The sequence below is a fragment of the Aethalodelphis obliquidens genome, unplaced genomic scaffold (genome assembly GCF_003676395.1).
Source record: "Aethalodelphis obliquidens isolate GAN/ISIS:26980383/991018 unplaced genomic scaffold, ASM367639v1 scaffold44, whole genome shotgun sequence".
Lineage (NCBI taxonomy): Eukaryota > Metazoa > Chordata > Mammalia > Artiodactyla > Delphinidae > Aethalodelphis > Aethalodelphis obliquidens.
In genome coordinates this window covers 14,891,302-14,907,453 of record NW_020837988.1, presented here as the reverse complement: position 1 = coordinate 14,907,453, position 16,152 = coordinate 14,891,302, and the positions used below count along the sequence as shown (strand labels likewise).

The 16,152-nt window shown below is 47.8% G+C and overlaps 1 protein-coding gene across 9 annotated transcripts in view; it reads left to right on the top strand.

Annotated features, from left to right (window-relative positions):
- Positions 1–16,047, top strand: part of TANC2 (tetratricopeptide repeat, ankyrin repeat and coiled-coil containing 2) — a 358,600-nt gene extending 342,553 nt beyond the window's left edge. For 7 of the 9 annotated variants that reach the window (XM_027081267.1, XM_027081266.1, XM_027081261.1 and 4 more), the window contains 6 exons: positions 187–362; positions 659–791; positions 2,190–2,281; positions 4,172–4,318; positions 6,745–6,845; positions 8,428–16,047. In XM_027081267.1, coding sequence (XP_026937068.1) covers positions 187–362; positions 659–791; positions 2,190–2,281; positions 4,172–4,318; positions 6,745–6,845; positions 8,428–10,384 — 2,606 coding nt within the window. In that variant the 3' untranslated portion in view covers positions 10,385–16,047. The remainder of the gene's footprint in view (positions 1–186; positions 363–658; positions 792–2,189; positions 2,282–4,171; positions 4,319–6,744; positions 6,846–8,427) is intronic. The other 2 variants (XM_027081263.1, XM_027081270.1) reach the window with 1 other exon arrangement.
- Positions 16,048–16,152: the final 105 nt, after the last annotated feature.

Below are 16,152 nucleotides of genomic sequence, written 5' to 3'. Positions count from 1 at the left end.
TGGACTCTCGTACTGACAGCTTGTGGGAGCAATTTTGTTAACAGTTTTATCCAAAGACAACTCACATCCCAGAAACATAAGCTGTGCTTTGGCCGAGTGTACACCTTAAATACCAGCTTTCCCTCCTGCTGTGAATTTTCATGTTTTTCATGCTTCCTCAGCCCTGTGTTATGCCTGCTCTTGTAGGTGCCTCCATTGCACTAATGGACAAAGAAGGATTGACAGCCCTCAGCTGGGCTTGTTTGAAGGGTCACCTCTCAGTAGTACGTTCTCTGGTGGATAATGGAGCCGCCACAGACCATGCTGACAAGAATGGCCGCACCCCACTGGATCTGGCGGCTTTCTATGGTGATGCTGAGGTGGTGAGTGCCTTTAACCAAGCCTCAGGGTGGTAAGAATAGGGAAGGTTCTCTATCCACAATGTTATCTGGGGTTGATGATTCCTGATATAAAGTTCTCAGATCTGTACTTGCTCCAGGGCGGGAACATTGAAAACACCATTAAAGACCAGGAGCGTAGGTCTGGCCTGGAATACCATGACTGTCCAGCCTGGCTCAAACCAGTAGCTGAATAAAGGGCAGGCAGCAGCCGGAGCCCTGAGTGGAGCAGTGTGAGCCGTCACACCTGCGTTAACTGCGCTGCTTCGTCCGTGTCCTAGGTCCAGTTCCTGGTGGATCACGGGGCCATGATTGAGCACGTTGACTACAGCGGAATGCGCCCTTTGGACAGGGCAGTGGGGTGCCGGAACACTTCTGTTGTTGTCACTCTTCTGAAGAAAGGAGCCAAGATAGGTAGGAAAAAGGAAGAAGGTGCTGGCCATCTGTGCCCAGGGGCCAGACTGGTCCGGCGGTCTGGCTGCCCTGGGTGTGTGGTGTGCGTGTATGTAGTTTCCCCTCTGCCCTGGCCCAGTTATTGTCCAAGTGAACAGAAGGCTCTTGGCCCAGAGAAAGCACCATCTGAGCCATGGTCTACGCTACCCTGTGTCCAAAATCACACGGTTATCTGCGGTGCCCCGAGTAGCCTTAGCCAGGAGGCTGCTCCGACCTTAAGCACATCTCAGCGCTGACACCTCGGTAGCAGCCCCGCCCTGTGAGCATCCTGGATCCCTGCACCGCCACAGCCTTCGCTTTCCCTTGCTCTGTGTGTGCTTTGGACTCTCGAGTCCCTGCGGCTGCCGTCCCATCCACTCCCCGTCCCTCAGACCTGTAGACAAGGGTTGGCTGATATGCTGGCTTTTTTGCTGCCTGCCTCTCACCGCTGCTTTTTCCTTCTTTTTTTTCACCTTCATCCATTTTTTTTTCCTCTCCTACAACTTTTTGTTTTCTCCTTTCTTTGAAGGTTGTCAGACGTTACCGAGTCGCCCACGAGGTATATTTCACCGCTGTCAGCATCAGGCGTGGTCTGATGGCTTGATCAGCTTTGCCTTCTCCTCTTTGATTTAGCCTGCATGAGTTCCCTACACCTCTAATCTTTTAATTTACTTCACCTTAAAAGAAGATTTTTTTTAATGACTGTTGTAGAGAATAACTTGAACTTTTGATAACTAACCCTGAAAAGCCTAGTTGGTAAATAATTCAGGCATCCGTAAACTAATCGAGTTAACCTTTTCTTTCTCTTTGTGGGTAAAGTGGTCCTCGGTCATGTTGGCTTGTTTCACATTGGAACCGTGCTCCTGGTTCAGCATGAATCCCAGGAGTCCTATTCAGTACTTACAGATTAGGGGAACCTTTAGAGTCTTTCATGGTTTCCCTTCTGCAAAGAACGTATTTAAAAATTGAGACTAAACAGCTGGGGCTCTTGAGTCCCAGATTCTGAAATAAATTACCCTTTTTAGATTTTTAAAATCTTATGGTGACATTTAATGTAAACCCTTTCTCCCAATTTCCTTATTTAAAATAACTCCAAAATAAGCAATCGCCTGCCCAAATAAAACACGCAGGCTTTGCTGCCCTCCAGTGGTGCAAACTCAGACAGTTCAAACATTCTTATTTTAAGGTGAATACAAATCCAACGCAGCTTCTTGGCAGTGGGAGTTACTAAGACACTCCCAGTTCTAAAAGATGAGGCCATTGTTGTGGAGCAAGTTGTTCTCTCAGCAGAAATTCCCCAAGGGTGTTTTTTTCACCTAGCTTCCTGCCACCCTTACATTGTATGAGTTTTTTACCCATCATGCATCCTGTACACTACAGGTCCAGCCACATGGGCGATGGCTACCTCCAAACCAGACATCATGATCATCCTGCTGAGCAAGCTGATGGAAGAGGGGGACATGTTTTATAAGGTGAGCGGAGGAAGGAACCGTGTCCTCCAGACAGCCCTGACTGTTCTCTCCTTGTAGAATCTCCCGAAGTCTCGGCAGGTCTCACCCTTGGTTCTAGAGGCAGTGCCATCCCTCGGTGGTGGGCTCGTAAGCTGAGGACCCCAAGTTTTTGCTTTCTCAACAAGAGAGCAAGAGTAGCCTGCACATGCCTGCAGCTGATGGACCTAAAGACCTGGTCTTACCTGGTCACTAATAGGCAGATGCGTAGATTCTACATGGAATCTGTTCATTGGAGCCTGGAAACCATGGGACAAGTAAAAGAAACGTTATATAGTGCAGATATTTCCAGTCTGTGGGAAAGAGGCATCAATCTTAGCTTTTATATTTAATATATATGTAGATTTAAAACTCTGTAGTAATAATAGCTTATCAGCATCCCTGAGGAAGGAAAGGAAACCAAGACAAATAGCAATTACAAGATTTACTTGAAATGACAACAAAAAAGGTATGAAGTCTTCTTGTACTCACAGTTCAAGCTGAAGGCTGCATATCCCTAACACACACAAACTCCCATGGGCTGCAGGAAGTCCCTGAAGAACTTCCCATGTCAGAGTTATCTCATTGTGTTAAGATTAGCTGAATCTTCTTTTCCTAAAGTAAATACAAATCCGGCCCAACTTTTGGCAGCGGGTGTCACTGAGACATGCCCAGGCCCAAAGATGAGGAAATGATTGTGATGCACGTTACTTCCGCCTTGTGTAAGGAGTATACAGAGCTCCTGGGAGTACCGTTGTATTTCCCAAAGACCCTTTGAGTGAGAGTTATTGTAATCTAGGACTCTTAGGCTTCTAGGAAACTTGAGTTCTGAGCCAGCCATGATTTTACATGACTTCAAAGAAGGGCCTCTCAGGGTGTCATGTTTATGGACTCGAGAGTGGCACTGCTGTCAAGAATCTCAGCCCTGTTCATGACATAACTTGTGGCACCCTACGACAAGGAATCCTACCTCCTAAACAGGCAGAGCTACTCCTGCTCCTACCCAGAATTCTGCCTTGGAAGACTCCCAAGTCTATCCTCAGTGAAAGGGTCTAAAGAGAAAATAAAAGATCAGGATCCCTGGTTGGAGTTGCAACTATACAGACAGAATGGAGTGGATAAAGGGCAGCTAACAGTGTGAGATGCCTCCTGCATCATTCTGGGCTCAGCTTATAGATTTTCAGATGCAAAATGTAAGAAAAGTTCAAGGCCCCTGTGACCAGTTCCCTAGGTGGGTCACAGATTTACCTCATCTTGGAAAATCCCTCTGACACAGATGGAATCACAAATTCTAAATTTCACTTGTCTACCACCACCCTACCCCATGCCTTTTCGAAAAACAGGGGAAGACTCATTGATATTGTTTTATGCCATGAGATTAGGGGAGCAACAGCTAGACTGCTTTAGCTCCCACATCCTTTGTGAGGAGGAGAATGGCCTCTTGTAGAGGACTGGCAAGGTGGAACAAAAAGAATTTCCAGATAAAACAGGTGTAAAGAAGTAGTAATAACCTTGGAGTGATTGGGACTGGGGAATGCTATGTGTCCTATAGGGAGATCAGGTCGGGGAAAAACCTCCTTTGAAATGAACAAGGTCAGTTCCTTGGGAGTCCAGTTGGGAAGCTGGGGTCCCAGGCCTTTCATACGCCAAGACTTTGTTTCTCTGGCTTGTATCGTGGGAATCCCCTTCGTCACCCCTCACCTGCCAGGTGAGCTTCCAGTAGAAAAGACTGGACCCTGCTGCTCTCACCGTCAGGGCTGGTGTTGGGAGGGCCTAACCCTTAGTAGTAACTGCGGAGAGGGGAAGGGAGTGGGGGCAAACCTCCTCAGCTGCTCAGCAGACCAACTGTGTTTTGCTCTCTTGTGCTCCCACTAGAAAGGGAAAGTAAAGGAAGCTGCCCAGCGCTACCAGTACGCTCTGAAGAAATTCCCTAGAGAAGGGTTTGGTGAGGACTTGAAAACCTTCCGGGAACTAAAAGTGTCTCTCCTCCTCAACCTCTCTCGATGTCGCAGGAAAATGAACGTAAGTCCCTCTCATCCCGGCTCCTTTCTGCAGTACTGGAAGTTGACGGTCCGTGTCATGCACTGGCTTTTACCAGGCCCCTGAAATCCTTGTCTGCCCCATTTGGAACTTGGTTGTCCTTCACAGAGCACTGACATTTGCAATTTGAAAGAAATCAAGTCTAAGTACAATCCGTACCTCAAACGATAAAAAAAGTTAATCCTGTGGGCACTTTGTAGCTTTCTGAATTTTCCTAATTCCTGCTGAAAGTGATTGGAGTGCCATCATCATCCTGCCCTGCCCCCAGGTCAGTTTTCTGGTCTTTGGGAAAATGTGAGAGCAGTGGTCACTGGAATTCCAGATGCAATTAGATACAAATTTTAGTCATTCCCTTCTTTACTGGTAGACCCCCTAGTCATTTAAGGAAGGGCTGGAAAGAGGGCCCAGGACCATGAACTTCAAGGTTTAATTTCTAAGGCTAATCTTCAACTTTTCACTTCTTTCTTCGTCCTTTTATTCTAACATGACGTGTCCCTTCTTGTCACAGAGGGAGTCTTAGAACTCCTCCTGGTCCTTTATTATCCCCTAAATAGTCCTTGGTCCTTCTTGCCTGCCTTGCAGATACAGCCTCTGATGGCCTCAGGCACTGCTCCCTTGACCTGCAGACACTCCTGGGCCAAGAACCCTCTCTCAGATCCTGGGAATAGCCAGGATCATGTCAGGCATCTCTGACATCCACTAGCCTGAGGTCTCATGGTTCCTCAGGAGATAACAATAATCCAGGCCAAACAGGAATGTTTGAATAAAGGGATAGAGAACTCAGGCGTACAGAAGTGAGCTTTCAGCCTCAGTAGCAACAGATCTGCTGTCGGTTCTGGAAAAGTGACCTTTATATCATCCATCTTTAGATGGCAATGAAAAGAGCACCCTGATAAATAGACTTGGGTATCTCAGAGGGCACCGTGATGCCCTAAGAGGCAGCGTTTTCCCAGGTGCCGAGGAGAGCGGGGATGTGGGAGAGGTTCTCCGGGAAAGGTGGTGAGGTTCTTACATGAAACAGAAGAAACAGCAGCAAGGGTCTCCTCCAGTTAGTAAGAGTTAGACAAAGCTCCGAAGCTGCTGCCAACCTGCTGGCTGCCTTTTTGCCTCACAAATAGTCTGCTTCTTAAAAATACTCTGTAATCTTCCCAGAAATAACAATTGTCCCAAAAGAAAAAATGAAGGGGAAAGGTTGAAACAGTAGAGCTGGAAGCTGATGCTATGAAATAGAACACTTCCTCTGTAGCTCCACGTTGGATCAGAAACAGTTAATCACCTCCCAGGACCACCTGAAGTCTGTCGTCCTATGTCGAAAGTTGCCCATTAATTTTTTTTTTTTCAACTTTACCTCCACCCCAGGACCTTTGTTCTGCCTTAGGATTCACAAGTGTAACCAGAGGCTACTGTGCTGTACTATGGCTTTGATAGTAAAAGAGGAGAAAACCTTCCCCTTTAGTTTAGTATGTAAGGGTGTCTTGAAGACTATGGCTTCGTTTCCCTGGTTCCTGTTCCCAGGGCTTCTCAGAATGAGGACAGATGGGACCGTGTTCCTCCAGGCAGCCTCAGTGATTAAGAGATGAGGTGACAGCACAGGCCCCAGTGACAGCCAGTCTTCTCTCTTGTCTTATTATTATTATTTAAATTTTAAATGTTTCCTAAGTAAGGAACAAGTTAAGAGAAGGAGCAGGCCAGAGAAGCCTCTATGAAACAGAATGGAAACTACCCTTCATTGAGCATCTCCTGTGTGCCAGGGACTGTGTATGGAGCTTTCAAATGCTTTATTGCTCTTAATCCTACCTGGGAGGTCCGTATGGATAAGAAAACACACAACACACCCCGAGGGCTTACAAAGCGGAGCAGAGAATCGAACGCAAGCCTGTCTGACGTCCCTCCTCCATCCCGTCTCCATAGCCAGTCATTTCTTTTTTACACAGATCCCATCTTCCTAGACTTATTTCTCATCCCTTTAAAGCCAAGGAATAGTGGGTGCGGCAGGAAGGTGGGGGGTAGGATGAGGGCACACACGAGGCGTCGACGTGTGTGTTTGCCTCATATACGCATGTGCAGCGAGAGTTTGGGTTTCCAACTTCAAGAGCTTCAGTGGGTTGACATTTGGCTTCTGGACCAGAAAGAACTATGTTGCAAAGGCAGAAAGAGGACAAATTAAAAATATTTTCATACTTTTGGGCAGATGAATTCCTGTGAGCCATTGCAGGGCCACACAGGGCAAAAGGCAGAAGGAGCTTTCAGTCTGGGCCACGTGGCTAGAGCCATGCCAGGCATGTCAAGAATCCCAGGTGTTCCGTCCATAAATGTCAAAGAAATGTACATATAATCTGTTTTATTCCCAAGATGTCTATTTTTCATATCTCTTCAATGACTCATTTGCACACCTATTGTAATGACAGGATTTTGGAATGGCGGAGGAATTTGCTACTAAGGCCCTGGAGCTGAAACCGAAATCTTATGAAGCTTACTATGCAAGAGCAAGGGCAAAACGCAGCAGCAGGTGAGGAGAGAGAGAGAGAGGGTGAGAAGCAAGAGCTCTCTTTTCTGAAAATCTGGCCAAGGCAACGTAGACCATCCTGGGGCATATCGGACAGACCCCCATGTCTGTCCCTGAGGACTCGCAGGACCAAGCTTTGGGGACGGCTCCCATCGCACAGAACGCATCGTACAGCTGGCAGCTCTTTGGGGCTGTGGAGATCTAGAGCATTTTCCTTTGGGAGAAAACTGCCTTTTCATTGTTGGAGGATGGCACCTTCTTCCCAGAAGCCTCTGCCGTATCTCAGTCGCTCTTTAACCCCCAAAGCAGATAGCGTAGAGACACTGGTGGCTTAAGAAGAGGTCACTTGAGCAAAATATCCTCCCAGCCCTTTTAGAGGGGAAAGTAGGATGGGCATATGTCACAGGCCCCTCTTTCTTTTCTTATAGGCCTTTGGGAGATTCCCTGGATCATTTAGTCTTCCTCCTGGGGCTCTCCTCAAGTCTGGTGGGATCAAGCCTCCTTCTCCCATACCCACCCCTCCCAGCACCACACCACACATGCATGGAGACAGGAGGTCCTGCTGCCAGGACTGAGAGGGCCCAAGAGAAACCCCATCTCTCATGCCCCATCTGCTGTGGTTTGGCCAGTGGGCAGGAAAGCCTCCAGAAAGATCTAGAAACTGCCATCAGTGATCTTTAGATAACTTGTCACTGTCCTTAATGCCTCCTGCCCGGCGCCCTGCCCTTCTCCCCAGCTCTGCCTGTAAAAGAACTGCTTCAGGTTCACAGCTATGACCAGGGGGCATGTGGTCCTGAAAATCAAACCCAGGTTAAGTCTAGTGATGACGGTGGCAGTGATCTTAGTCTTAATTAGCTGGGGCAACAGAGTTCTTACAGAAGCTTGACTGTCAAATTCTCTTTCCCCTTGGATTATTCCTTCCCCACAAGGCCAATTGCCCCTTTTCTGGGCAAGGTTAATAGAGAGGACGGGAGTATCTCTGACCGTTTGTGTCCTTATCTGTAGACCAGAATCTGAGTTTTCTAGTCAGCAAGCCTAATACCTGCCCAGCTTGGATGTAGCAGAATGGAGGAGCCGCAGTGCTGTGGGGCGAGGGGTAGAAAGGGCAGAGGACAGGGTTCTTGCCTAGGATGGAACAGGCCTGGAAATTGGAGCTAAAATATAAAGAAAAAATTCTGCTGGATCAGCAAGATTTTAAATATTGTAGTTACTGTTTTGTTCCTAAGCTAATTGACAGTGGCCCTGTAAATGACAACCCCACCCAACCCTCATACTACCTGGTGTGCATTTGGACACTGAGAGAAACTTCCTGAAGGGCCTCGCTGGACTGACAAAATAGGGACATTTCTCCACTGATCCCAGAGAGGCCAGAGGGAAGATGGAGGCTGAACTGGCTAGGGAATCATTCTGGACTCTTCTGGAATGACAGCCTACCTATTTCCTTCCTTACAAATCAGACGAAACCAAAGCCCCCCAGATGCCCCCAGACGCTAACAGTTCTCTGAAACAGTGACCGTGTTCTCAGCTCTTGGTGGTTCCTGTTGATTCAGAATAACTCCAGTTCCTGTGTTTACATTTTGTCAAGCAGACAGTTTGCAGCAGCCTTAGAGGACCTGAACGAGGCCATCAAGCTGTGTCCAAACAACCGTGAGATCCAGAGGCTTCTGCTGAGAGTGGAGGAGGAGTGTCGGCAGATGCAGCAGCAGCCGCCGGCGGCACAGCAGCAGCCTCAGCAGCAGTTACCGGAAGAGACAGAACCCGAACCCCAGCATGAAGATATCTACTCCGTGCAGGACATACTCGAGGAGGAGTTCTTGGAACAGGATGTTGAGAATGTGTCCATCGGCCTCCAGACGGAGGCTCGGCCCAGCCAGGGGCCCCCGATAATCCAGAGCCCGCCCCCCTCCCCGGCCCACCGTGACGCGGCCTACGTCTCCAGCTCGCCTCTCGGCTCTCACCAGGTTTTTGACTTCCGGTCCAGTAGTTCTGTAGGTTCTCCCACTAGGCAGAGCTATCAGTCCACCTCACCTGCTCTTTCTCCAACTCACCAGAACTCGCATTACAGGCCTAGTCCCCCGCACACTTCCCCAGCTCATCAGGGAGGATCTTACCGCTTCAGCCCCCCTCCTGTGGGAGGGCAGGGCAAGGAATACCCGAGCCCTCCCCCGTCCCCTCTCCGCAGAGGCCCTCAGTATCGGGCCAGCCCTCCCGCGGAAAGCATGAGTGTCTATAGATCCCAGTCAGGCTCCCCCGTGCGCTATCAGCAAGAAACAAATGTTAGTCAGCTTCCTGGAAGACCGAAATCTCCATTATCCAAGATGGCCCAGCGGCCCTACCAGATGCCCCAGCTTCCCGTGGCAGTGCCCCAGCAAGGGCTCAGGCTCCAGCCGGCCAAAGCGCAGATCGTGAGAAGCAACCAGCCCAGCTCAGCAGTTCATTCGAGCACTGTCGTCTCCACAGGGGCCTATGGCCAAGTGGCCCATTCAATGGCTGGTAAATACCAGTCTTCACAAGGAGACATAGGAGTAAGTCAGAGCCGGTTGGTTTATCAAGGGTCAATCGGGGGGATTGTAGGGGATGGCAGACCCGTGCAGCATGTGCAGGCCAGCCTGAGTGCAGGCGCCATCTGTCAGCACGGAGGGTTGACCAAAGAAGACCTTCCCCAGCGACCTTCCTCCGCCTATCGAGGTGGCATGAGATACAGCCAGACACCACAGATTGGGCGTAGCCAGTCCGCATCCTATTACCCAGTCTGTCACTCAAAACTAGACCTGGAGCGTTCCTCCAGCCAACTAGGTTCCCCTGATGTGTCACATTTAATCAGAAGACCTATTAGTGTCAACCCTAATGAAATCAAACCCCACCCACCAACTCCCAGGCCATTGCTGCACTCCCAAAGCGTAGGCCTTCGTTTCTCTCCATCTAGCAATAGTATCTCATCCGCCTCCAACCTAACTCCTACCTTCCGGCCATCTTCCTCGATTCAACAAATGGAGATCCCACTGAAACCGGCATACGATAGGTCATGTGACGAGCTGTCGCCAGTGTCTCCCACTCAGGGAGGTTACCCTAGTGAGCCCACCCGATCCAGGACCACACCATTCATGGGGATCATAGATAAAACAGCCCGGACTCAACAGTACCCCCACCTTCACCAGCAGAATCGGACCTGGGCAGTGTCATCAGTGGATACCGTTCTCAGTCCTACGTCTCCAGGCAACCTGCCTCAGCCTGAGTCCTTCAGCCCACCGTCATCCATCAGCAACATTGCCTTTTATAACAAAACCAACAATGCACAGAACGGCCACTTGCTGGAGGACGATTACTACAGCCCCCATGGGATGCTGGCTAACGGGTCGCGCGGAGACCTGCTGGAGAGAGTTAGCCAGGCCTCCTCGTACCCCGACGTGAAGGTGGCTCGGACCCTCCCTGTGGCTCAGGCGTACCAGGACAACCTGCACAGGCAGCTGTCCCGGGACTCTCGACACGGGCAGACGTCCCCTATCAAACCAAAGAGACCATTTGTGGAGTCTAATGTCTAAAAGACGTGTGTTGGAGTGAGACCCCTATGTGTTCACTGCACATTTTCAGGCTTGGTTTCCACATTCGAGGTAGTTCTCTGGCTTAATTTCTCATGTAGTTTCCGCGTGGTGTTCAGAGGTGGCAGCCCACATGCCGAAATCCTTTGCATGCAGCCAACTGGGAAGCTGGCCTCCGGGGAGCCAGGACTTGGGTTTCTTTTGTCTGTACCCTAGCCACACGCTCTCTCCCTCTCTTCAGATGCCAACGAGGAGATTGTTGTGCCGTGTGCTTTAACCCAGGGAGATCAGACACACTGGTCAGCTTTTTCCAGGAGACAATCGCTTTCACTGATGTTCTTGTTGTGTAAAACGTCTTTCTCCTTTTTTTACAAAAATAAGATGTTCTTGTTCGTTTTCTTCTAGGAACTTTAGAAAGAGTGTGATGCCCCTTTGCCTTTGCATTCTTATCCAGTGTTATCCAAATAGCAGCCCCAGTGCATTCTTGTGCCATGGTCTCCTCCCCTGGACCGCCAGCTCCCTGCAGCCATCCGGTCTAGAATGTTCATTTAGATTATCGCTGGTCTTCCTCTGGGGGTAAAGGATCAAGGAGAAAGAGAAGAAATAAGAAAGCACCAATGCAGTTATTTGAAATGTCACTACATGGATTTCCCAAGAGGCATTTTAGGAACATTGAGAAAACAACCAGCCCTTTAAATATTCCAGTCAGCCGAGGAAATTGGATGAGAATCATGCATACTTCTAAATAATTCACTGAGTTATTCTTTACGTTTTTAGCCAAATTAACCATTAAAAGCTACCGATTTTCCATGGGTGGGGGAGAGAATAAATAAGTACATAGAGAGACTGTTCTGGATTCTCAGTGAAAGGCTGTAGAAAATCTGTCTTGGAGAAATCTACTTTTTGGGTTCTGATACGTCACTGAGCATCGTATTCCTCAAAAAGCACTCTCTTCCCGGAGGTTGCCTGGTGTAGTAATCCTGTTAAGTTGGATCTTTGCCTAGAGCCAGATTTTGTTCTACTGGCCCTCTTTTTGTTTTTTTTTTTAAACCCAGATGGTATAGTGAAGAATTGGTTTTGGGGGAAGGAAGTTGAATTCTCTGGGGACGGTAAGACTTATTCCCAGAGCTTGCACCCAGGGCCATTGCATTCCACGGCAAATGCTGTCTAACTCCATTTCAAGATCTATTGTTTCATTATCTGTTATTACAGGAATTGTTTACTCTTTTCTTCTTCTAGGTAGGAGTGTTTGGGGATTGATATTTAAAAGCCAGGCACAGCAAAGTGTTTCCGGGTGAAGAAAGACCCCTTTCAGCCCTGGGTAGGAGCACATAAGGTAGACAGCAAGTCTTCTGATCCAGTCACCCTCCAGACATCTCCTGTGTCTGGTGGCCCTTTGCTAACCGGTCCTTTGAGTGACTGAGGCCAGCATGAGAGGGACGGCAAGAACACTGAAATCGAAGCCTTAGCACAGGCCTGGTAGCGACTGCACATCAGCTCTTAAAGTTAACAAACTAAACAACTAAAAGTAAACAAAAGAGAATTCGGTCACTGTTACCAGGAATCATTCTGCTCTTGTTAGTAAAGGGCTACAGGAAGGGAGGTTTCCTGAGCAAAAATCCAGATGTGACCAGACCTGTTTGTGATAGTAAGTGTCCTCTGAAAGAATCGTTAAGACATGGGGAGCATGAAGCTGAAATCAGAAACACTTCTTTACTAACTTAGATTCTGCCAAACAGATGAACCCCTCCACCCCCAAGCCTGGAACAGGCCAGGATGTGTGTCCTGTGCTAGAAGTCAACAGCAAGGCTAACTCGAGACCCAGCCTCTGTCCACTCTCTCTGATGCTTAAGGACTATCTCCCACTCACCTAGCCCAGAGTGGACATCAGTGTCTCTCTCTCTCTCATCAAGAAGGTGAAATGTACAGCTATAGCATCAGCCTACAGCCAGGAGCCCAGCAGCCTCTCAGCTTTTTTTGTCCAGACCTCAGCCCTGTTGGGCTCTTTGCATCTTACCCTTTTTAACTGCTACTCCCTGAGGCGCTGCTGCTACATTTTGCGAATTTCTCAGTGTTTATTAGAAAAGTGCCCCTCGTTTATTTGGAACACCACACGTGCCACCTGCACTCACGTGAGTGGGCAAGCAGGTGCTGTAGTTTTACAAATACACCACTGATGCCACTTCTCCCGAGCGTGTCTCTTAGAATTTTCTAGGACAGACAGATTTAGGGTCCATGCCTTACTGGACAAAACACTAAACTGTCAACAGTCAAGATGCAATTCTTTTTTAGCCATCGTAAGAAGGAGTGAATATCACTACTGGGCGCCCGTTGTTTTTGACTAAAAATTGCCAACTGGACCTTATTGGAGCAGGAGACAAAGCTCTTCCTTGTAAGCAGACTGCCTGTGCCCTGTTTTGCTACTTCACTGCCACGGGACGATCTCAGTGCTGTACCTTAGAGATGCCTCCTCCCCAGGCAGCACTTGCTCAGTCAATGTCTGGCTTCAGGTGGGGGGGGGGGGGAATTTTTCACATGAAACCGGTAAGTTCCACTCAGCCAATTCACATCACCCTGAAATGGAGACAGTGGTGACAGACTTCAGCTTATAGGTTTCTCACCAAATCCTACCTTCCGTTCACCCAGAATTCTTGCACTAATGGGTTTCCATCACATCATGTCTTTAAATGGGTGCACTTTATTGTTTGAATTTGTAACTGATAAATACTGGATATTTAAGTGTGAGTAATGTCTTCATTAGAAAATAGCAAAACCGCCCTTGTCTTTTAGTGTATTTTTCAAGGGAAAAAAAAAAAAAAAGGAAAGAAAGCAAGCAGTGGATCACAACATTTATAGCACAAGAAATAACTGTTGTATATAAGCATCAAAAAGATTAAGAGTTTTTAAATACAAAAAAATATTTGCCGTGATTTTAAAGTGCTTTTCCAGCAATTTTCTTAGGGACTCCTGAGACATGGTTACTTTATTTACTGGATCAGTAAGGCACACAATTAACAATTAAAAATTAATGTTTATTTACAAAGTAAAGGGAAAACCTGTGTAACATGAGAATTTGGCATGGACAAAATGGAGACCATTTTGTATCTGCTGTTGTATCTTGTCCGGTTTGCAGACGTGCGCTATTAAAAGTCCCAAGTTAATAGAGCACAAACCCTTCTTGTTCCTCTCCCATGTGCCCTTCTTTCTAGATGTGTTTAACTTAAACTCGAAGGCTCAGGAAAATTCCACTAATTAGAATCATGTACAGTACCCCAGGTCGTTGTCCAGAGATAACAAGTTTGCTAATTTAGTTAAGCCTGGATTATTGTAAACAGAACAGCTTAGAGAAAGGTATTCTCGGCCCTTATATTGTATAGTAGTTTATGAACCCCCTCTCTAAATATTGGTATTTTTATATTCCAGAGATGTACCCAACAGAAAAATTAATCAGTATCTAATTTAATATCCATAAGTATTTTCCTTAGATTTTAGTCATAGACAGTGGGTTTTTGTGGATGTCACCTTGCTTCACCATACTTTACCACTAGGTGTCACTGTGGCTCTGCACCAGGCTTGTCTGGTAGCAGAGAATGGCAGCATCTCTGGAGGAGCGACATCCAGGCCAACAACAGACAGGCTCATAGGCTCAAGAGGGTTCGAGAAGGAGGGAACAAAGGCCTGGAAAGGGCTCTTCATACATCTGTGCCAGATGTGGCGAGATAAGCTCTTTGAACACTTCCTGCTTTGGACCTTCAGCCAGGCAGAGGCTGGGGGAAGGCTGACCAGAGCTCCTTTTCTCTGGTGGATGAATGGGTGTGCAGAAGACCCATTTCTTCCCCAGGAGCATCCCTCTCAGTTCCTCTCGGCCTCCAACTTTTATAACTCCAGAGGTGTCACGGTTGGATGGTTTGATTCAAAGATAGTTATTTTTCTCCTGCAGAATTGCCTTGGACAAAACCAGTTGCTTGCTGAATCTTTGCCACAAAATGGAACAGGCTCCCCAGGGGGCAGGATGTACCCACCCCATCCCAGCCTCGCCCGCCCTGCCTGTCTGTCCCGGGGCTGCCCCCTTCTCGAGAAGCTACCCTGCAGAGGCAGCCTGCAGCTGCTCCCACACCAGGCCTGTGCCACCCGGTTGCGTGTGCACTGGGGGTGTGTGTGGCTTTCTCTCCTTCTCCTCTAGGAATTCCAGACTGACCAGCAGCTACCATGACTGACAACAGTGAACAAAGGGCTTAGGGGTAGGAGCTACCTACAAAGACGTGTCATGGAAACCTTCACCATGCAATGCCTTGAACTCAGCTCTGGCTGCTCCCAAGAAGAGGTGGCTGGCTGGGGGCCTGGACACAAGCACAATGGGGCTGGTGGAGCCACTGTGCAGAGCTACTTGAATAATCACTGGGACTTCATCAACTTTTATAACACAGACCACTCAAGGGCTGAAGTGTTGGTAACCTGCATTTCGGTGTCCAATGCCTCACAGCAGCTGAACCACCCTGAGATGCTTGTGGCCAGCTGATGGCCACAGTCAGAGCTTTGAAAGTCAGTACCAAATGAATGCGTAATTGGACACCAAAAATCAAGTGTTACTTTCGTGTTTCCTCACCCATATCCTCTCATTTCTTCCTGCTGACTCTGTGATATCTCCACTAAGCTGACCTGTCAGGTTTTAGCTGGATGCATATAGGTGCAGGCCGGCATTGCTCTCGTTTTTTCCACCTAGTCTGTGGAAAGGAAGGAGCTTAGCGGGCTGTGTTGTAGCACTTGCTGGCTGGATTTTTCTTTTGCCTAATCGCTAACCAGAACACCTGGTTAGGGGGACTCAACTCAATCCCTTTGGTCCCCAGGACCAGACAGAGAGTCAATTCTGGAAAATTCAGTACTTGAATGTACCTGCCTTATTGTGAACCAACTTACTGGAAAAGTGTTAGAAATGCTGGCTCCAGATCTCTACTTCATTCACAGGTTATTTTGGAAGTTCTGTAAGTTACACTTCCTGTTCTGGTTTGGTTTTTTTGGTTTGTTTTTGTTTCTGTTTTTTTTTTTCCTCTTTGGCTGATTCCTGCTGAGTGGGACCAGTTCCTCGTCAGGCTCAGGGCAGGTGCCATTCTCAGGCATGGCCTCCTTTCCATCCAGCATAGCATCTTTGTCTCTGTTCTGTCTCCTCCAAATCCAAGATGATTTTAATTAGTACAGACATGTACAGTCTACAATTAAAGAGTGATTTGTACTAATATGATTTTGATTCTTCCTCCTCTTTGCTGTCCTTTCAAGACACTTGCTGGAAAAAGCTTTAATGCACTTAGTTTTCCTTTAGGTTTTCTATAACTCAGATGTAAAGGACTTTCTCTGTACAGTATATTATCCAATGCATGTTTGTTCTCTATCCTGATATATTGAACACCACACAGTTGTGAACTCGTGCAGTGGGGATGTCCCACACCCAGCAGAGGCATCTAGGCCCCTGTGTATAAGGAAAGACGTTTTCCTTTGCTGTACTTGCTTGAGCAGTTTTATTGTCTGTACACGTGAGCTGTGTGAGATAGATGTGAAAAGTTAAATGAATGCAGTTTCCTGCCCATGTATACAGATCGCCATCTGTACAATGAACTGTATGTATGAAAGCAAATGTACTTATTTATAAATGGGTAACACTTGGAAAAACATGGCGTTGTGGTGCACTCTCCTTTCATTACAGTAGCTCTCAGGGGAGCTGACTTGCGCTCAGCTACACTAAGGCCTGCAGTGTGAGGAAGCCTCCCCCAAGAACA